The sequence below is a fragment of the Colletotrichum jinshuiense genome, chromosome 4 (genome assembly GCF_051148585.1).
Source record: "Colletotrichum jinshuiense chromosome 4, complete sequence".
NCBI classification, from domain to species: domain Eukaryota; kingdom Fungi; phylum Ascomycota; class Sordariomycetes; order Glomerellales; family Glomerellaceae; genus Colletotrichum; species Colletotrichum jinshuiense.
In genome coordinates, this window is record NC_139311.1 from 469,609 (window position 1) to 490,025 (window position 20,417).

General features: G+C 56.5%; 10 protein-coding genes across 10 annotated transcripts; 5 read left to right on the forward strand and 5 right to left on the reverse strand.

Annotated features, from left to right (window-relative positions):
- Positions 1-272: 272 nt before the first annotated feature.
- Positions 273-914, reverse strand: EsH8_IV_000123 (NUDIX hydrolase domain-like protein; the record flags this gene model as incomplete). The annotated part of the gene is made up of 1 exon (XM_083265013.1): positions 273-914. One exon carries the CDS (start codon positions 912-914, stop codon positions 273-275), a length of 642 nt encoding a protein of 213 aa, XP_083123908.1.
- Positions 915-2,470: 1,556 nt separating this feature from the next.
- Positions 2,471-2,785, forward strand: EsH8_IV_000124 (uncharacterized protein; the record flags this gene model as incomplete). Its single annotated transcript, XM_083265014.1, has 1 exon — positions 2,471-2,785. The coding sequence occupies one exon, from the start codon at positions 2,471-2,473 to the stop codon at positions 2,783-2,785; it is 315 nt and encodes a 104-aa protein (XP_083123909.1).
- A 1,176-nt stretch (positions 2,786-3,961) lies between these two features.
- On the reverse strand, positions 3,962-5,441 carry EsH8_IV_000125 (uncharacterized protein; the record flags this gene model as incomplete). The annotated part of the gene is made up of 2 exons (XM_083265015.1): positions 3,962-4,789; positions 5,067-5,441. The coding sequence occupies 2 exons, from the start codon at positions 5,439-5,441 to the stop codon at positions 3,962-3,964; spliced, it is 1,203 nt and encodes a 400-aa protein (XP_083123910.1).
- A 1,406-nt stretch (positions 5,442-6,847) lies between these two features.
- On the forward strand, positions 6,848-7,704 carry EsH8_IV_000126 (uncharacterized protein; the record flags this gene model as incomplete). The annotated part of the gene is made up of 2 exons (XM_083265016.1): positions 6,848-7,356; positions 7,407-7,704. The coding sequence occupies 2 exons, from the start codon at positions 6,848-6,850 to the stop codon at positions 7,702-7,704; spliced, it is 807 nt and encodes a 268-aa protein (XP_083123911.1).
- Positions 7,705-7,718: 14 nt separating this feature from the next.
- On the reverse strand, positions 7,719-8,485 carry EsH8_IV_000127 (uncharacterized protein; the record flags this gene model as incomplete). The annotated part of the gene is made up of 2 exons (XM_083265017.1): positions 7,719-8,020; positions 8,083-8,485. 2 exons carry the CDS (start codon positions 8,483-8,485, stop codon positions 7,719-7,721), a joined length of 705 nt encoding a protein of 234 aa, XP_083123912.1.
- A 1,002-nt stretch (positions 8,486-9,487) lies between these two features.
- On the forward strand, positions 9,488-10,617 carry EsH8_IV_000128 (N-acetylglucosaminylphosphatidylinositol deacetylase; the record flags this gene model as incomplete). Its single annotated transcript, XM_083265018.1, has 3 exons — positions 9,488-9,713; positions 9,787-9,889; positions 9,987-10,617. The coding sequence occupies 3 exons, from the start codon at positions 9,488-9,490 to the stop codon at positions 10,615-10,617; spliced, it is 960 nt and encodes a 319-aa protein (XP_083123913.1).
- A 506-nt stretch (positions 10,618-11,123) lies between these two features.
- On the reverse strand, positions 11,124-12,287 carry EsH8_IV_000129 (uncharacterized protein; the record flags this gene model as incomplete). The annotated part of the gene is made up of 1 exon (XM_083265019.1): positions 11,124-12,287. The coding sequence occupies one exon, from the start codon at positions 12,285-12,287 to the stop codon at positions 11,124-11,126; it is 1,164 nt and encodes a 387-aa protein (XP_083123914.1).
- Positions 12,288-14,008: 1,721 nt separating this feature from the next.
- On the forward strand, positions 14,009-14,465 carry EsH8_IV_000130 (uncharacterized protein; the record flags this gene model as incomplete). Its single annotated transcript, XM_083265020.1, has 4 exons — positions 14,009-14,131; positions 14,188-14,277; positions 14,334-14,370; positions 14,425-14,465. The coding sequence occupies 4 exons, from the start codon at positions 14,009-14,011 to the stop codon at positions 14,463-14,465; spliced, it is 291 nt and encodes a 96-aa protein (XP_083123915.1).
- Positions 14,466-15,768: 1,303 nt separating this feature from the next.
- EsH8_IV_000131 (P-loop containing nucleoside triphosphate hydrolase protein) lies at positions 15,769-17,954 on the forward strand (the record flags this gene model as incomplete). The annotated part of the gene is made up of 5 exons (XM_083265021.1): positions 15,769-15,822; positions 15,888-16,416; positions 16,488-16,676; positions 16,729-17,526; positions 17,590-17,954. 5 exons carry the CDS (start codon positions 15,769-15,771, stop codon positions 17,952-17,954), a joined length of 1,935 nt encoding a protein of 644 aa, XP_083123916.1.
- A 293-nt stretch (positions 17,955-18,247) lies between these two features.
- On the reverse strand, positions 18,248-19,851 carry EsH8_IV_000132 (Zn(II)2Cys6 transcription factor domain-containing protein; the record flags this gene model as incomplete). The annotated part of the gene is made up of 3 exons (XM_083265022.1): positions 18,248-19,096; positions 19,186-19,563; positions 19,750-19,851. 3 exons carry the CDS (start codon positions 19,849-19,851, stop codon positions 18,248-18,250), a joined length of 1,329 nt encoding a protein of 442 aa, XP_083123917.1.
- Between the last annotated feature and the right edge of the window lie 566 nt (positions 19,852-20,417).

A 20,417-nucleotide genomic window follows, 5' to 3' on the forward strand; every position in this document is an offset into this window, starting at 1 on the left:
GGATGAAGAAGCCACCCGCAGGCCTCCCAGCCACCTTTCCCCTCTCGCCAGGGGAGATCAGCAGGACTGGTTCTGAGCTGAGCTACTCAAAGGGCCGGGTCATCGTTTCATTGATGGCCGGCCGATATCCCGGGCTTTGCGTCCGGCATGCCGGCCTTGATTTCCGGAGAGCCCCCCGAGACTCGGCGCCCTGCGTTCGAGGGCCCACCAGACGCCTTCGAACATATCCGTTAAGTCGCCCTCGCCCTCGCTGTCGCCTCCGCTCTCATCTCTCATCCCTCAACCACCTCCCTGTCCGGCTCCACCCCTTCCTCCCTCCTCCTCCGGAACCCCTCCAGGATCAACCTCGCCATCTGGCCGTTGGTGATGGGGATCTTCTTCTCCCCGACCAGCTGCGCCCTAACCTCCTCCTCGGAGGCCCAGACGTGGTCCTGGTGCTCCTCGGGGTCGGTCCTGACCTCGGGCTCCCCGCCCCCGGTGCCCCCGACGCGGACCTCGAACGCGAGCCGCGCGAACAGCCTCGTCCCGGTCCGGTTCGTGAAGACGCTCCAGGGGTCGCGGCCGGGCCCCTCGTTGACGGGCCGCACGACCTCCGCGGCCTCCAGCCCGGCCTCCTCCCACAGCTCCCGCGCGCAGGCGACGAGGAGGCTGGCGTCGTCGTCGTCGACCGCGCCGCCGGGCGTCTCCCACAGGTTCGGCATGCTGTCGTGCGCGGCGCGCTGCAGGAGCAGGATGCGGTTGCGCGCGTCGAAGACGAGGGCGCCCGTGGCGAGGCCGTCCCAGGACTTGGAGTTTGTCTCCAGCCAGGTGCGCGCGGGGACGTTGTAGGGCTCCAGGGAGGGGGGGTAGGTCAGGTTGAAGGCCGGCGGCGGCGGCGGCGGCTTCTGCGGGTTGTCGTTTTGGCTGGCGGCCATGGCTGTTTCTTGATTCGTTTTGAGAGAAGATGAAAATTGTAAGAATTGAAATATGAGTTTTACGAAGTTTGGAGTAAGTGAGATGTGTGTTGGTTGTATAGAGGTGAGGTGAAGGCTGAGCGGTTGCGGTCGGTGTGTGAGAAATACGGGAGCGGGAGGAGGGGGGTCTTTTGGGCGGGCCCAGTTTTGCGGCGCGCGCGTTCTAGTCGGGGCTGAGTCTGGCCGCCTTACGAGCTTGAGGCTCGGGCCGCCGCTGTTGCCTAGACCTCTGCTGGTTCCGCTTCAGCACGAAATCCTTGCGTGCTCTGGTTCTAGATTGAGAGATGTTGCCCGCGATCAAAGATTGGCATGTGGTTGGGTTTGGGGGTTGCGAGTTTGCAGTTGCGTCTGGCCAGGGCCCTCCGTTGTCGTGCCCCGTCCCGGTGCCGCTGGGCACCCCACATCAGATGCCGATGCCGAACCCTGTCCATTTTCCTTTCGGGAAGATCCAGCACTGATGAATCCTAGCCTCAAGTTTCTATCATGGACTGTACTGACTCCTTCAAGTAGATGTAACCGAGATCTAGGAGATGAAGATTCGAGTACATGGCCAATCCTTACTTTGCTTCAGTCATCAATGTCATCAAGTATTCAATCACCCACGCTTAGGTGCAGTTGATAAAGAGGATAAAGAAATTGTTGGCCTCGGAGAGAGACGAGAAGAAAAGTATATTTCTCCTACTTCACGCAAGTTCGTTTAGATAGGTGGTGCACATTGCAGGACCTCGCTTCCGCGGTGTCGCTGGATGGGCGTCGCAGGGAGGTGGGGAGGGACCGCCGGCACCGACCTCCGTCTTAGGCACCCATGAGCTCATCGTGCGCATTTACACTCATTATCTGCGCAGTGCTTGTAGCATCCAGGAATTTGGCGCGATACGCGGGTGCTGATAGACTTCAGCTTAAGGCGCCGAGGGACTGCCCAGTCGTGTAGATCTCTTCGGAAAGAGCAGTGGTGATATGCCTTTGGCCGAAGGGTATGGGAAACATATTTGCTGCTGCCTGCGCATTCTGCTGCGTTTCATGTTGCCGCTCATATTGGTGAGGAGGCCACACGTAATTTATTCGACTTTTGAATGACAGCGCTACGAGGTCTGGCTTGAATCACGATAGTTTTCGCTACCCATCCCATACGATTATCTCAGAGATTCCTTCCCAGTTCGTATTTAGGTGACATGATCTAGATCGACGTATCGCCGCGCATGCTATAGAACGCAGCGAAATTGCCGTGAACATTCGTAATGCATCCTCTCGTCGGCATCGCCGTCTTCGTCATGACTCCGTGACCTCTTGCAAATCAGCAGCATTCATTTGGTCTATCTAAATCCCCACTGCCTGGCAGCCACAATCCTGTCCGTCATCCCTCTCCATTCGCGGTACGGATCGACCTCGCCCTCTCGAAGCGGCGGCTGGAGTCCTCTGTTCCAGTTCCGAACTTGAGGAATGACTGCCTCCCTCTCTCTGGGCTGCTCATTTACGGGCACCGCCTCAACTGCCAATCTTGCGTCGTCGTCATCACGATGCCCCGTGTCATTTCGACGCCGCCGTGCTGTGGGAACCTCATCAGCAGGCCTCGGATCACCGCCGGCTGCAGCTGGGTAAACCCTGCCTCCGTCACGGAATCCCCCGCCGCCCTCGTTTTCCTCGCGTTCGCCAGGCTCGGCTGCCTCATCACCCCTTTCCACCGTAATCCCAGCACCTTCCGCATCTACTACTCCCGCGGTACGAAACCGGTTCGGCCGCGGGCACGCCTTGTGTCTCCCGCCCTTGTGCCTCTTCTTCCCCTCCTTCTCGAGCCATGTACCATCCTTCACTGGCCGGCTCTTCATATCTAGCCCCAGGCACCGGGTCATCTTTCCCAGGGTTCCGCTTGGAGTGTGGTCGAGCTGCCCTTTGGGGTACACGAGACAGCCATCTCCGCAAGGAACATTGTGCTCGGAGTTGCGTGCCCTTCGGACTGTCCGTAGCCGTGACCAAGAAAGACTCTCGCTATCTACCCTCTCGCCTGTATTGCCAGCCATGCTGTCTAATCTTCTTCGTTGAAGATGCGGCTGTAAAGTGTTACGATGACTTCCTCCAGATTGTTGCAGAATACGTCGACCTAGAGATGTGTGCTTTTATGAGCCCAAGCATCTCACAGATTCACTGACACCCGTTACAGCTCCGTCTGGACTACCTAGTGCCATAGCACACATTCACCTAAAGGATTCACCTGTCTATTATGTGGGATAGGGTACTTGATTTCTGCCTGCCATCTGCCTGCTATGAATCCAGCTTGTGTATCATCCAGTCACTGCGAAGACTCTCCAATCCCCCTGCCATGTCCCAAATGAATCATTGTCAACCAAGCCGTGTTGTTCCATTTTCCGTTCCGGTGCGTTCCAAACCATTCCCTGCCGAACCCTGACAAACTAGGCTGTCTATTAAAGCGAGGGGAAACTGTGATGATGAAGACTCCAACGCGCAAGTGTACGTATTAGGGCGCAGTCTCAGTCGGGTCGAAAAGCCGTATTCGTGATCCGTTGAACAAAACATGTTGATTGATGAAGAGCCGAACAAAGGAAAGAGACATCATTGAGCATGCTCGCCTGTTGCTGCCGAGCTGTCATGGCCAAAGAGCAGCGGGTTGTTGAATGGCGCAAGGTTTGCCGGGACCTAGACGTCCCAAATCCCGAAGGAGCTCTTGTTGTAGGCCCCGAAGCTGGCTGCGACATGGAGGCGAGCAGTGGCGCAAAGACGCAAACAAGTGTGATTGCCGCAAAGTTAAAGCACAAAGAAACTTCTCGACCAGTATAGTAATTCCGACAAGCAAGAGAAGAAAGAAGCACACAAGGTTCCAGTCGCCATTGAGTAGAGGTCTCTCGGGTTGTTCCCGCCTGTGCACTGTGATTGAAGTTAATGAAAATGGCTCGATGGACAGGTGGTGCAGATGGCTTACCATTCAGTGGCAGGAAGTTTGAACCCCAAGCTGTCAAGCCCCGGGAGCTGTTTTGTCAGTTGACAACCAATATTTAGTGCTCAATAGCGTCGTCATAGGGGCTGAGAATGTTAAGGCCACCCAAGATATCGGATAGCAAGATATCCTGCTGGAAGAAGCCATCCTGGAAGTCCTGGTTGTCTCCATCGGAGTCACTGCCATCAGAGTCACTGCCATCAGAGTGGCTGGCAATAGTGTTGCTGGCATCAGAGTGGCTGGCATCGGAGTTGCTGGCATCCGAGTTGATGGCATCCGAGTTGATGGCACCAGTGTCGCTGCCGTCAGTGTAGCTTCCATTGGAGCCGGCTTCCTGAGACTCGCCCTCGCTCTCGTAGCCATTACCATTATCACTCATGCCCATACCGGGCTGGACCTCGTAAGGCTCCTCCAGGAAAGCCTTGCACCATTCCTGGTACTTCCACTCCTCGCGGATTTCCTGGGACATGTCCTGGACCTCCTGGGGAAGGGTGACAAAGATGTCGCCGTCGATGTTGCGGATCTTGTCGTCAAGACGAACGACAAGGTCGGTGAGCTGGGTGTTGCTCTCGTTGGCGTCGGCAAGCTCAGAGTCGAGACTCTGGATCTGCACTCGAAGGTCGTGGCAAGTGTGCTGATACTGCGCAATGATGAAACGCAGGCGATTGTTCTCCTGGTAAGCGGCCTGTGAGTATGTGAGAGCATGACGAAGGCGGTCAATCTCAATCTTGGCGGCCTGGAGCTCGCGCACGAGGAGAGGGTTCGTGCGGTTGGAGCGGCGCTGGGCGCTCATGGTCGCCATGGTGGGCGACGAAAGGAGGCGGCCACCAGAGTCATCAGACTCATCAGAGTCATCAGCTCCATCCACGCCAAAGGGCGTGTTGTTCTAGTTAAGTTAGAAATGTAAGAACGAGAAAATTCACAACCTTTATATGGATGGGTAAGAGGGGGGTGTGAGAAGGGTAGGCAGGATACAAAGGAAAGAACCAATGCCGGGGGAGAAATCAAAGAGAAGGAGTTGCCGGTGAATTTCCAGCTGCTTGAAAACATGAAGCTTTTGCAGCCAGATCTTGCAGCCATCCCGCCAATGTGTGACAGAGAATCATCACGATTCGCTCGGTTGAAATTCAGGCAAGGCACTCAATGGGATAGCTCTCACTTACGTTTTTCTTGCCACTATTCTGGCCATTGCTGCCACCATCGGCACTCTGCTCCTCCACGTTGGAGGAAGAAGAACCCTGGATGTCACCCTGGGGGGTGGCGGTGGTGATGCCATTGCCGGCAGCAGCAGCTACCGCGGTAGCGAAGCGGGCAGGGACAGGATCGTGAGGACCATCATCCGCACCGGTGGCCACCGACTTGCCCTTGCTGTGACTGTCATCGGCGACTTCAGGCTCGCCAGCGACAACAGGCTGCTGGTGATTTCCTCCCTGACCTCCCTCTTTGTCCTGAGGGGCAGGGGGGTGGGCGGCAGGGGCAACAGGGGCCTGGCCGGCTACACCCGAGTAAGGGATGGTGTAGGGCGTGTGAGAAGACATTGTGATGATCGTGGCTACCAAAGTTAATGAACGAAACGAGGTACGAGACAAATCGCCTACATTGATTGAGAAGATGTGAGATTGCGTGAAGGATGAGGTGAGTTGGTGAGAAGTCGGTGAGGGTTGGTGGTTGTTGGTGAGTGTGGGAAGCGGTGATGAAGGTAAGAGGAGAAAGGTAAATACCTCTGAATGAAAGGTAGAGATCCTTGTCAGAGGAAAGTTAGAAGAGGTGGAAGTTCCAAACAAAGATGAGATAATTGGGTTTGTGTGTTTGAAAGGAAGTGAAGCGAAGGCGGTATGTTAGCCCTGATGAATTGTTTTGACAACGGACACTCCAAGGGAAGGAGCAGTGGCCAAGGATGGGGCTTTCTTTCCTTCCATGAAGGTTATTTCAATGGGATAGCTACAGAGAAGAAGATAATGAGGGCTCTTGAGAAAGGTTTGTTGTGCTCCGTTGCCCTGGTAAGAAGCGGGTGGGATAGGATGAATTTGGCGGAAGGTGGATTATGGGTATGCCCCTTCCGATCAACAACCCAAGTATAATTATCAAGAGTCCCAAAGATTGGCTTCTATCAAGCGGGGCAGATATATTTTATGTGTGTGTGCCAGCACCAGGAGGGCTGGTCTTGTGGCTAACACTGAGTCAGAGGTATGGCGAGAACCCGAGAGGACTACATCATCTCCTCAACACTGACGAGACTATTGAATTAAATAAACAGTATAATTTACATCCCGTATCTATACTCAATTTATCACTGTATATCACTCGGATACATGTGCTCGTTTGGTCTCATCTCCCTGACTCCAAGTAGAGGGCTATGGGGAGGGACCGGCTGAGAGGTCCGCCTACATTTGTGATGTACGATACTTTTATGTCTTGCTCCAAATACATATATTTCGTTGAAATGACAAATGCCCTTAATTCTCATCACTGCCATGGTATGCAATATCACTGGAGGAAGACTGGCAGTACATGCCAGGGCTCTGCTGAAGCACTTCCCCGCTGACCTAATCGAACCATTGGGCTTTGACAGCAGCAGATACTATTCATATGGCGTTTATGGCATCGATAAAAAGCTCTGCGTCACCCGAGCAACGTTAGAATTTCGTGAGTTCGACGTTGATGAAGTAAAGTCACGTGGGCCCCGAGCATCGCGAGAGCGGGCGGCCCCACCTTCGGGATGCCAGGATCGGCGCTAAGACTTTAGCGGTGGGTTCACAGGGGGGGGTGGTCTCCTCCCTCAGCAGCTCCCAGCTCCTCAATTCATGTCAGCGCTCCGTCTGTTCCTGTCCAGGTCGAGCCTGAAGGACCAGCAAGAAAAAGGATTGTATTTCTTGACGACTCCCAGGAACAACGTTGTCATCTGTGATTTACTCTTTAAACTACCTGTCTTTCACTGGTCCCAATGGAGTCCGCAGCACAACAGGACAGCCCTCTGTCCATTACAGCCAACGTAGCCGGTATCCTCACCTTCATCGTCGCAATCGTGGCAGCAGCATATGTCAGAATTACGTACCTGCGGAATAGCGACGATGAGTATTTCAGAGTCAAGGCCTCGCTGTCATGGTTTAAGACAGAGTCCGCGTGGCTTTCAGACCTCATCCAGAACGCTGGCGAGAGAATTGGAGGCTCACGCCAACACCAACCAGAGTACCAAATGTATGCGTTCGTCATGGACGACTTGATTAAGCTGGAAAAACGCATCTTGGAGCTTCTTGCGGAGGCCGAGACGAAAGCTGCGGGCCAAGATGCCGAGAACCGGGGCGATTGGACGCTTGTACCCAAGAGCTGGAGCTTCACGACCAATGTCGCCATGGCTTGGCTGCCGGTCCGCAGCAAGACGCTAGAATTAGTCCGCCAGAGAGAGGCTCTGACGGCACGTGTCCAGTTCACACAGATGAGCATGATTTCTTCGTAAGCGTACACTGGCCGCCCGTGACTGCCGTTGCTGATGTCTGTTGCAGTCGACTTCGAGATTTGGAATCAAGGACCACGTGGACGGAAGCAAAAACCGAAGAGAGCTTTATTCGCATGGAAAACCAGATTGTCGAGCAGAGAGCCCAGATCCACCGGCTGGAGGATCTCTTTTATCGTCTCATGCACCGAAGTCGACCCAACCACACGGCTGACCAGCCGTTGGCCGACGCCATCAAATCGCGGCGAACATCCACTCCTTCACAGCATGGCCCGGCAGAGATGGCAAAGCAAGGACGTGGGCGACGCGCCAGCTCGCAGTCGACCAGGCGGTCAAGGTCAAAGTGACGAGTTATGACTCGTTATTTAATGGCGTATCCTCCTTGCAGCAAAAACGCACCCACAACGGCCAGACTGGGGACCGCGACGGCCAGGTCGAGCTCCAAAACCGACCAGATCCACACTACACCCAGAGTTGGCGCGCGCTTCAGAATGTACAAATAGCTGAACTTGTTGGTAATGTATACCAAATGGCACCCGGCAGAAACGCTGGCCAAGAAGAAGATGGCCTGCCTGATCGGATGCTGGAAGCGGAGCGGAACTCTCGGGATAAGTGTTGGGCTGGAAGGGTGTGCATGAAGATTGTAAAAAAGGAAGGAGAGGACTGACGGCGTCCAAATCATCAGCAAGGGACGCAATCTCGTTGACTCATCTCGAATCTCTCACCTAGGAAGGCTACCAGTGTGCGACTGATAATAGTAGGCCACTCGATGGTGATGGCGTACTGGTTCTGGACGAGCACGTCAAAGGTGCCATGAGCCATGGCGAGGCTAACAGTCCAGAGAAGGGTATCCATGATGCGGTTCATCAAGGGGGATAGCAATTCTTCCTCCGCATCGTCGTCGTCTTCATCATTGTCATCCTCACTGTCCTCGGGACTAGGCTTGTCGATTCGGACGGCGCCCTTGGGCAAGTTCTTGTTCCTCGGGTCCTGTTCCGCCTGCTTGAAGAGGCCTCTTTCTTGGGCGAGCTGAAGCAGCGTGGCTTCGCTGGGACCTGACCGATCGGGATGGGCCAAGGGAATACCCTTGGGCTCCTTCACCCTCTTCTCCTTGCCTTTCTTTGCCATGGCTGCAAATGCACACCGGGCGACCTTTGGGCTGTTTCTTCCCTCTACGGTCCCCCTCTTTTGCCCCAATTTCCCGGTCGAAAATCACTTCCAATGGCCGTTTCGTCTGATCGAGGCAGCTAATCGCTCGCAGCTGCAAGGTGTGTCGGGATCGCTTCTGTCGTCTGGTCGCGTGCCGTTCGTTGGCTGACAAAGACACAGTTTACACTTTTACTGAACCTTGACCCCCGCTGTCTGTCAGCTCCGTCTTAAGCTCTGCCTGCCCCCTTCGGCAAAAAAATAGAGCTCACCCGGTCCCTGCAGGCCATCGGTCCAGTGACCACAGAACCCCGGTTCCGTCGCATGACACAGGCTTCGGCCTGCCAATCACCAGCCGTCAACCACCCCTCCTAGGCTGATAGTCTCGACAGGACCCCGTTCCGCGATCTGTCACCGCCTGCATTTTCGGGAAGTAAATGGGTGCGACACACACCGACTTGCCCGTCCATGGCGCAGAGGAACACACCCAAACTCGCCCGGGTCCCAGGTCATCCAATTTCCCAGCCGATCGTCTCCCGCTATTACCACCCACACCACCATCCATTGCAAGCCGCCGCCGCCGCCGAAAGCCCGCTCCCGTTGTCGCTAAAAGGTGCTCCGAGATTGGACCAGGGTCCTCCTTACCGCAAGGTGGCATCTCGTCCTCCCGCTCTCTTTCGCCTGCGATGACGACCACCTCGTGCTTGCCATCCTGCATCTAGCGAGGCTCTACCATTCTCACGGGTCCCCTTTGGGAACTTCTCCTTCTCGCCCCGCGACTTTCACGACCATCCCGCACCCGCAATCCTTCGCGCGCGGCCGCTGCCCGCCGACACACGCCACACCGCATCTCCGACGCACTACTCTCGAGAGCAACCCCACCTAGGGGAATTCGAACCGGTCCAGCCGACCAAGCGGAATCACAAACCGGAACGAACTAGGAATACGGAATCGCAAGACTGAGGACCGAAAAGAAAAAAGAAAATGGGTTCGGTTCTACTCCTCGGGGCCCTCTCGGTGGCTGTCGCACCGGTATTGTACATGTACCTGGTGCCGCTGGCCACGCCGCGCCTGCCGGCCCTGGAGAATAAACGGATCTGCCTCCTGATCGCGCACCCGGATGATGAGGCTATGTTCTTCGCGCCAACCGTTTTGGCCCTCGCCCGACCCGAGACGGGCAACCACTTCAAGATCTTGTGTCTGAGCTCAGGTAGGGGAAGACCCGCGGGTGCTGCTGGAGGAGCAACAAAGCGCAATGGCTGACGAGAGGGGCACTTGTATAGGCGACGCCGACGGATTGGGCGAGACTCGCAAGAAGGAGCTGGTCAAGAGCGGCATGAAGCTCGGCCTGCGCCAGGAGCAAGACGTCTACGTCATTGACAGCCCGTGAGCACGCCCCCTCCCCCGTTTCCCTACTCACCAACACCTCGGCTCTCCTCGCAATTCAAACTCCCTGCTAACCTGTGACTGCCACAAACTCCAGCGACTTCCAAGACTCCATGACCAATGTGTGGGACAAGGCCAAGATCGCCACGCTTCTCGGCCGCGCTTTCGCCCCACAGCTTGCCCGCCAGCGCGCCGCCGGCGAGGAGCCCGAGGCAAACATCGACGTCCTGATCACCTTCGACTCGACCGGCGTCTCCTCCCACCCGAACCACATCTCGCTGTACCACGGCGCCCGCGCCTTCATCGCCGCCCTCTCCGCCGACTCCCAATGGCCCTCCCCCGTCGACATGTACACCCTGACCTCGGTCTCGTTCGCGCGCAAGTACAGCACCCTCTTCGACGCGATACCCACGCTGTTCTCCTGGGCGACCACGGCCGGCAGCAACCCCCCGAAGCCGCCCAAGAAGCCAAAGAAGGAGGAGGACGATAGCGACGACGAGGACGACGAGGACGACTACCACCCGACTGCGCTGGTTTACCTCAACCAAATAGGCTCCAAGGGCGGCTTGGCCACGGCGTGGAGCGCAATGACGACGGCGCACAAGAGCCAGATGGTCTGGTTCCGGTACGGCTGGATCGCCTTCAGCAGGTACATGGTGATCAACGACCTGCGACTGGAGAAGGTCGACGGCGACGGCGGCGACGGCGGCGACGGCGACAAGGCCTAAGTCGCGATGGGGACATCCCAGGAAAAACCAGCGGGAAAGAAACGAAAAAAGAGAGAGCATATAACCACCTAGCATCTCATACCCCCATCATGAGCAGGCGTTTTTCATGGGCTCCATGTTGTTGTTTTTTGGGGCAAAAGGGATATGAACTCCGGGTACAAATCATCAGCGTTGTAGTTACAGAACGAATACCACATAACCGGTAGGAATCGAGGTGTAGTAGTCCAAGACGCCGGAGATGCTTCGGAGACGTCGCGAGCGCTCCAAGCCGCATGGTTGGTTCTATTGTCACATTGAATCTCTGCTTCCTGGCTAGATCTTGTAAGTCTGAAGTGGCTGTTAATAATCACAATATCGATGACTTTGCATACCTCTATCACAGTAATGACATCTCTATATCTTTTTTTTTACAAGACACGGACTCTTCTACATACAGGCAAGAGGGGTTGCCTTGCCCCCTTTTGAGTCCTGGCGATCATAATCACCATCCATCCCGGGCCAGTTATTTACCAGGTCAAGGCACTCAAGACCGCCTTCGTGTCCAAGCGATTGTTTTTCTGCAGCAGCCGTTGCACAGCACCCGCTTCTACAGCGCCCACCTCCTCGGCCTCGGTTTCATCCCCCGGCACAGCTTTCTGGGAACGTAAAGCCTTCTCTTGCTGCCCGAACTGCACTTGTCTCCTTTGGCGAACCATCTTTTTCGTGACTCGTCGGATAGTGATTGCCATGCTTTCGTACGTTGGCTCGCCCGACTCAGTAAGCACCGGGATCAGCTGCTCGTCCTCGCTTGCATTCTGCGACTTGGCATATTTCGGACGGCCAGGATCTGGGGCGAGTCTCTGAGTCGGCTGGCTTGGGACGGTCCGTGCCTTCCACTGCGTTCTTTGGTCGGTATCCTTGTTCTTGATTCTTACAGTTCCTCCGCTCGTCGAATACGTGATCGGATCTGGCAGAAACCTGTAAAATTCTCCAACAAATTGGGTGATGACCAGTGAGGAGAGTCGCGCGTCGTGTCTGAGGCGGTTGCCCGCCCCCCGCAACCATTGCTGACCCCAGTTTTGAATGGTATACCAAGTCGTATGCTGTCTAGCTTTAAGCCGCTGGTATCGGGTGATCGAAGATGCCGGTGGAGAAGGGTACAAGGTTTCGAAAAGGGCTTCTTCGACTTCCTTGCACAGGGAATCGTACTCTGTGCAGCTGAGCTTCATGGCCCCCCAGGCCTCATCCAACCTTCCGGCACTTATCAGGGATTTAATGTAGATGTCCGTCTCTTTCAGGCCGACGTTCACCAGGAAAGGCTCGGACGTCATAGTTTCCCAGACCGAGAGTACATCATCCGCACGGATGATTCTGTTGGCATCGCGTAGTATTCTCCATTCCGTCGCGGCTGGCGCAGAGGAGTGGATGTAAGTCCATTCCAAGAGCGAAGACCATGTGCTTGCTGGTATCGGAACTTGGTGTTGACGGGAGATGAAATCCACCAGCTTCCTGGCTAGAATGACGTGACCGGTGCACCCAAATGAATGTACGACGGCATTGAGCAAACGTTCCGTCGGCTGGAGTAAGGGGTCCAGTCTCCGATTTTGGGCAATGCCAACGATTTCCGATGCTCGGTGATCTCGTAGGTCTGTGACCTTGATCCTCCACGTTCGCCATAGCAGTTTGATCATGTCTTGCAAAGAACCTGCTCGTGCGCTTGCCACCAGATACGCACAGTAGAACTCTTCGTCGACTACCTTGCGTTCTCTGGCAACATACGCTTGCAAACGTCTGACGGGTGCAGGCAGACTTAGGAGACGGTGCATATCATGCGTCGGCTGCCAGCGAGCTCGACCGTAACCCGTACGCTTACTTGCAACAATACTCAGGCGCATTCTTTCAAGGGGCCATAGCAATGATTTTTCGGTAAAGCGCTTTCTGTTTCCGTGGAGATTGCGCGGTCGCACTCGAACTCTCGCCAAGTCATTCTGCATAAATGTTAAATCTGTGAGGAACCGAGCTTTGAAGTACTCTGCATAGGCCAGACCATCTCTGGGATTGACAGTTCCTTCAGTCTTCATAGCTTTGTGCCATATTTCTCTTGCTGATTCCACATCAGAAGCAGCTCCAGCGCACCTGAGAAGGACCATGTAGTCAGACAGCGATGGATTGCTGCCATGGTAAGACCACAAGTCAAACATGAAACGCAGTGACTGAAAAACATCCTTGTAGATCTTGCGAACACCAAATTGGTCCGCGACAGACGCAACGGAGCTGAACTGCCCGAGGCCACCGTGAATCCGTAGGCCGTGGGTCGCATCGCTATTGGGGCCGACTCGGGAAGGGTCCAGAGAGCGCACAATTTCCGAAAAGGCAGCAGGCGACAGCTTGTGCAATGCATCCGCCACCTCGATTGGGCGTTGGTGACGTGCCAGTCGTCCAATCCTCTTCCAGATTCTGGTTGTATCTTGCGACTGAACAGCTTTGAGCAAGTCTGCGAGCTGGGCGTGGGGAGAATCGGCATCTGGCGCATACGCAGCTGCTCTGGTGGCGCTATAGTGGAGGATGCGCGATTGAGAAAATCTCCTGGCTGGACATGGTCCATTAGACGAGGGCGGTTGTATCAATGTTCTCGTGAGGGCTGTCGTGGATAGCAAGCGATGATGCCGGGGAAATCTTCGCAGTCGAGCTGACAAGACTCGTGAGGGGGTGCCGCGCGGAGGAGACGGGAGGAGCTGAAGTAGCTGTCGAGGGCCAATGGCCTTCGTAGTAGGTATCATGATGGAAAACGACAAGATTTGAATCGAAGCATCTCATGAACGCGGAAGCCAGTCGCACGGCAAAGTGAGTGTGCTCTCCAAAAGATGATGATCAGGGAGTTCGCGCCGCGCAGTGTGCGTAGACAAAAACAAGCTGTCCCCTCGCAAGCAACGGCAGGTAACACGACGGGAGGTAAGCAGCTCAAGGTACCTCGCCAACTGGCCGATGCGTCCCGTCCCCCCAACAAGCTTCCCCGACTTACTTCTCCTCCTCCCTCTAACACAGGTCCTGCAAGTGCCTGCTTTAGGGCCCTGCTCCCTTCCCTTCCAACCGTGCCACCCTAGGCAGGACGGGTAACTCCACGCTGTCCGGGGCAGGACCCATTAACGGTCCACTTTCCGGTGTGCCGTGGCTTGGTTCATCCAGCATGTGGGCTTCTTTCGGAAGATCTGTTCTACCGGCTCCGGGTGCACCGCCCAATGACGTGGGAGCCCAGAGACGCAAAATGCACAATTCTGATGTGCCTGGACCCACCACTCACTGTCGGCCATCCTAGTTGAGTTGTTGTGTCTTCATCGAGAAACGCGCCTCTTCATACGACCAAACATACCCTGTTACATTTTCCTTCACTCGGCTCTCACCTTTTCTCACCATGGCGGACGTCGGCGAAGATACCACTCACGTTCAGGAGCCCCTCGACCTCGTCAAGCTCTTGCTCGATGAGGTGGTTTTTGTGAAGCTCAGAGGCGACCGGGAGCTCAAGGGCAGGCTTCATGTGAGTCGCGGCTGCGAGTTGGGGGCTGATATGAGACTTGCTGACGTTAACCACAGGCGTACGACAGCCATTGCAACCTTGTGCTAGGCGAGGTGGAGGAGACGATCTACGTGGTGGATGAGGATGAGGAGGACGAAGAAGTCAAGGTGAGAGAAGCTGGTGACATCCAGTTCGCTGTCCAAGTGCTGACAGAGCCCCGCAGACCATCAGCCGAAAGTCAGAGATGCTGTTTGTTCGAGGTATGTGTGGTCCTGAAAGTATAGACATTGGCCCCGGATCTAAGATGTTCGCAGGTGACAGCGTGGTCCTCATCTCCCCTCACACATCTTCATAGCCAGCGCAAGATGACGCATCCACAATCACCACCAAGAAACCCCGAACCTAGCTCGGCTTTGAATACTCTCAAGCCGACGGCGGCAATGTGTTGCGGCTAAAGCACGAATTAGGGGCGCCTGCCGAGACATTAAGAACCGGGCTATATCCTCAGCAACGTCGATAAAGGTGTACCCCCCTCTATACCCAAATTGCAAGGCCAAGGTGAAACTTGCGGTCTTAATGCACCAGTGATAATACCTCATGGCGGTCCGGTATGATGTTGCGGGGAGAACATTTGCCTACCAAGGCCTGCGGTTGAGAAACAACGCGATGCATCACCCTCAGGCACGGGATCCTGCAATCCCTGGTCGTTTTCTGTTAAATAGACATTTCTAGCAATAGAGCACTTCTAGCTCATACGATCCGGGCGAGACTACTGTTGCCGGGGGTTTGACCTATGGCCACCGCGCTTCGACATGTGTGACTCTTACTCCCCTGACCTCAGGCCATCATATGTTCAGCACTAGGGGCGCAGCAAGCTTCACATGGGTCACGTCTCAGACAATGAACCCTGATGCACTTTTCGTTCAGAGCAAGCGGTCGGCTGCCTGAGTCACTCAATGGTCCCCACAACGCATCGAGTTCCGCCCGTGGATCATCGTCGAGCGATGTAGGTGGCGGGGCATAGGGCTGTGGAAGTCGAGAATACAAAGCAATTACCTGAATCAACGCAGAATCCGGGGCTCCGCAGTCTGGGCTCGTTGGTGTGGCCCGTGCCCAAGCTCTTATCGATAGGCCCGCCGAGTTACTCACGGCAGAGCCGCTGCTTTAATGCGGAACTCGTGGTGACACTTGGCCAGCATATTTCCAGCTGAGCAGATGGGTTCCTTCTCGTTTTTCGTATAAAAGAGAATATATATAGCTCTCTTCTAATCAGTAAGCCCGGGTATCGGAGTTTGCCTTATACAAACGGCAATATAGCTAAGCGCCTTCTACTATAGGACAGGCAGGGGCCCCAAGCTCGTATCGCCTGAGGAAGGTTTGATAAAGCAGCGGCGCATTCTGTCACCCTGGTGGGGGGTGGATGTGGCCTCGACTGTCACTACACCTTGCCGCCTCGAGTCAATCTATGACTCTTTCCCTCTGCCGTCGCGACGCCAACCTTTTTTGAAGTGACCTTACCCCGTCTATAAATGGTTACCGCGCGACAGTGTAACAATTCAAGCATATTGTTTTCGTCACCGTCTACAACTCGAATTTCTTCCCCCACCGCGCATCAATGATTCTTAGGATACACATCTGAACGCTCCAATCACCCCACCATGACGAGCAAGAACATAAAGTCGTTACCGCACGAGAAGCGGAAAGGCGAAGCAGTACGGACGGATAGCCAATCCTAGCCCCGTCCCCCGGAAAGCCTCGCTAACCTTGTCCGTCCCAGGCTCTAAGTGACTTTGCCGAGTACGTTGAGAGACAGCAGGCGTTGCGGTACCCGAGCTCCAAGGCGACCGACGCTTCCCAGCCGGCCGCCATCCCCGAACACCAGCATGCGGAACTCGACGAGCTTTTTGACAACCTCGACTTGGCCGACTCCACCCCGGGTGCTCGATTGAAAGACTTGCTGTTGGGTACTGGCGACGATACGCTTCTGAAGCTGGAAGGGATTCTCCAGGAGAGGATAGCCGAGGGCCATGGAGAGACCGTCTTCGAGCTTGGCTTCGAGAACAATGGCGAAACAATGGGGCTCTCCCTGGAGCAGTGGAATGCGGCATACACAAGGCTACAGGATGCGGCCAAGGCGATACAGGCCAACTGCCAAACACTCATCACCAAGAACGTCGGAGGTGACGTTGAGGCCCCGAGTGCCAGCACCGGCAAAGACAGCCACTGCAGCGGCAAGATAATGATTCGTCAGACCCCAGCTACCGTAGAGGATGTCATTGAGACGAGGATAGCTGTTGTAGGCAATGGTATGCTCTTCATATCACATTGGGGGGGACAACCCGGCCTTGGATGAACAACGCTGACGATTACGTTGTAGTTGACGCTGGGAAAAGCTCTCTGCTTGGTGTCTTGGTTAAGGGGGATCTTGACGACGGCAGGGGGAGGGCGCGAGTGAACCTCTTCCGACACAAGCATGAGATCGAGACGGGCAGAACCAGCTCGGTAGGAATGGAGATCCTGGGCTTCGACACCGCCGGAGAGGTTGTCACCTCCGAAACTCCCGGCAGTATGCTTCACTATTACAACAGCAACAATGCAATCAGCTAACACACATTCAGGGAAACTTTCGTGGGAGGAGATTGGAAAGCGCAGCGCAAAGGTCATCACCTTCACCGACTTGGCAGGCCACGAGAAGTACTTGCGAACAACGGTCTTTGGCCTGCTCTCAAGCAGCCCCAACTACTGCCTGCTCATGGTGGCGGCCAACAACGGCCTGATCGGAATGAGCAAAGAGCATCTGGGGATTGCCCTGGCTCTAAACGTGCCTGTAATGGTGGTCATCACTAAAATCGACATCTGCCCGCCCCAGATCCTAGAGCAGACGATAAGCCAGATCACCAAGATCCTGAAGAGCCCGGGAGCGCGCAAGATTCCCATCTTCATCAAGGACCGCGAGGAATGCATAAACACGGCCACCCAGTTCGTCAGTCAGAGGATATGCCCCGTATTCCAAGTTTCCAACGTCACTGGCGAGAACCTCGACCTGGTTCGCACGTTCCTCAATATCTTGCCGCACCACGGGCGCTACGACTCGGAGGCCCCTTTCGAGTTCCATATTAATGATACGTTCTCGGTTCCCTTCGTCGGCACAGTAGTTTCGGGCATCATCAAGTCTGGCGTCATCCACACCGGGGACAACGTTCTTATTGGCCCGGACTCTCTGGGCCAGTTCACGTCAACCAGCATTCGCTCGATTGAACGGAAGCGGCTCGGGGTGCCGGCTGCTTCTGCGGGACAGTCGGCCTCGTTTGCGTTGAAAAAGGTTCGTCGCAAAGATGTAAGGAAGGGCATGGTGGTCCTTCCGAAGCTCGAAGGGCAGCCGGCGCCCAAGGTTTTCAGGGAGTTTGTGGCCGAGGGTAAGTCATACATACACATATGGCAACTACTGTTGCTGCGGCTCATGACTAACCGTTTCCCAGTCCTGATTCTTTCTCACGCAACCACCATCAAGACAAAATACCAGGCGATGCTGCACGTCGGCCCGGTTTCGCAGACGTGTGCGATAATCGACGTCGACCGCCCGTACATCCGCACGGGAGACAGGGCAACGGTGGCATTCCGTTTCGTCCAGCGCCCAGAGTATCTCGCCCCGGGCGACAGGTTACTGTTCCGAGAGGGCAGGACCAAAGGTCTTGGCATAGTCAAGTCGGTTGGCTACGACCCGAACAAGCCGCTGTACCCGCACGGTGACTCGGCGCAGGCCGAGGACGGCGCAGCGGGCGACAACGACGAGGAGAAGGCCGGGACGCCCGCCAACGGCCAGGAAGTCAAGGTGGGGGCGTGAGGAATGCATTCATATTCACGGTTGTACGATTTGGTGTTTCAGCGTTGTCGATTCACTTTTGCAGGGGCTGTTAAAGCGTTGGGTTTCGGCGATACCAGGCAGTATTCATTGGGAGGGCGTCCGTCATGTGTCTCGTACATTCGTTTATTCAGCATCATGATTTCATACGAAGCGGGCAGACGCTGCTCATTACAACCTTTGCCAGTCCGAGCCTACCTGTTGTGACCCCCACCCCCTTCCCCCTTAAACACCCCCTCTGACCCATGTTCCGGTCCAGTCCGCAGCGCCGCGGCTCACACCAAAAACTCACATCTCTCGGCCGTGATGCGAGGGGACTCGAGCAGCCTCGCCTCCCTGCGGCCCTCCCAGCTGCGGCCCAGATACGTGCAGATGGCCCTCGTCTCCAGCGCCGCCCGCCTCCACATCCACCATTGGCGGCGGTCGCACAGGCCCGCGAACCAGTACGCCAGCATCAGCATGGCGCGCTCGTCCTTGGCCTCCAGCAGGGCCCGGAACCGCGGGTCCATCCTGCTAACGAACCCCAGGAACGGCACCACGGCGGCGGCCCTCGACGCCGGGTCCGCCACCGCCGCCGCCGCCGCCTCCCGGCTCGCGGCCAGCGCCTCAGCGGCCGTCCAGTACGGGTTCTCCGCGGGCGCCAGGTCCCCGCCCACGAGGCCGTAGAGCTCGGCGAAGCCGTCCGGCAGCCGCCGGCCGAGCTCCCGCCCGTCGGGGGCCGGCGCGACCGGCCGCAAAAGGTGCGCGTACAGCTCGTTGGCGGCGTCGCGGAACACGCCGCGCGGCCGCAGCGGGTCCGTGAGCCGCCAGACCTGCCGCTTGCCGTCGCCCAGCTTCAGCCAGTCGAGGTCCGACGCGGACGCGGGCCGCAGGGGCCAGGCGCACGACGGCGCGGCGACGTCGGCGACGTTGGCGAAGGCCGCGATGCCGACGAAGGCCGCCGCCAGCCAGAGCGCGTCGCGCTCCCCCGCCACGATGGGCCGGCAGAGCTTGCGGTACAGGAGCGAGGTGCCGCGGTACCAGTGGTACGCGAACGCCGCGTGCTGCTCCGGCGGCGGGGCGGCGGCGGAGGCCATGTCGTGCAGGTGCGTCACGGCCAGGACCGTGTGCATCACGAAGGGGTGCTTTTTTTGAGTTTGTTCAGCCGGGGCCGCTCCGTTGATGGCTCGTAGACTCAACAAGGTTTAAGGGGGAGGGGCGGGAGGGGGCTTACGCTGAACGCTATGGGGAGCGTCTTCCTCTCGTAAATCGACCTGCTAGTCGGCGACCCGAGGCTCAGGACCGTCCGCTTCTGGAATCGTTCTAGGAGGCGGACGTCGGAGGGCGTGAGCCGGTACATCGTATCCGGGTCGTCAATGGAACCCGTGCACGGCAGCGGCGGCGGGACGTGGCGGAGCAGGGAGTGGTGGGGGGGCGCCAGGCGGACGGCCCGGACCCGCGGAGCGGCTGCGGCCTTGGCCTGTGCCGGGGCGGACAGGTCGATCTTGAACGCCACCTCCACGGACAAGGCCGCCGCGGCGGATGTGGGGGCGTAGGAGCATGTCACGCCGTAGGCGGCGCATTTCTTGCATCGCGGCTGCGTCTCGTCGCACTAACCGTCCCCCCTCAGGTCATCAGCCCCCCATGCTAGTTATATTTTGCATCGAGTGTCCCCGGGGCCCGGGATTTACACCGTACGCAGGAAATGGTTGCGAGGTGGCGAGGGCGCCATGTGATAGGATAGAGATGCAGTAAGGTGGCCGAGAATGGCCAGATAAGAGAGTGAGGATGGGCGTACCTTGACCCGTCGCAACTTGCAGTTCCCGCATCCTTTCCGGGACTTCTTGTGCATCCTGCGCTTGCGCATCTCCCTGCCCGAATATGAGTTGCAAGATGGCATGATCGTGGCGGTGGCTCGGGTGTTGCTGGGTGCTCCTGGATTTTCGATCAAGTGTGCCGGAGACCGTAAACACAGAGTGGCGCGCGGACGTATAACAGCTCGAACAAACTCGAAACCACAAATACCATTAAACCCGGCGTTTGCAAGGACACACAGCTAGATAGGGGTTTACTATGGAAAGAGAGAAGCATCCCAAGAAAACCGGTGAATACGAGACAATGGGAAGAAGCCGCCTCAGAAGCAGAAGCGCAAGCGCAGAGCCCGGCCTTTTTCATGCTCCCGGAGTTTGTGAGCCCCATACTCCGGTATCCCCTTTCCGGTGGCCACCCACCCCCATCCCATTACAGATCGACGCCGCGTCCCCCCGATCCTCCCGGACCGATCCATCTGCGTCACTGATTGGTTATGGGACATAAGCCGCCCCCAAAGCCTGGCGGCTCGGTCTAACCTCCGTTCGTATTCCTCGAATCCTGCGCTAATCCCGTTAAGCACAGATATTGTTGTACAGGTCCACCAACATCTTGACCACACCTCTCTCTTTCTTATCTCCGTACTTCACATCGACT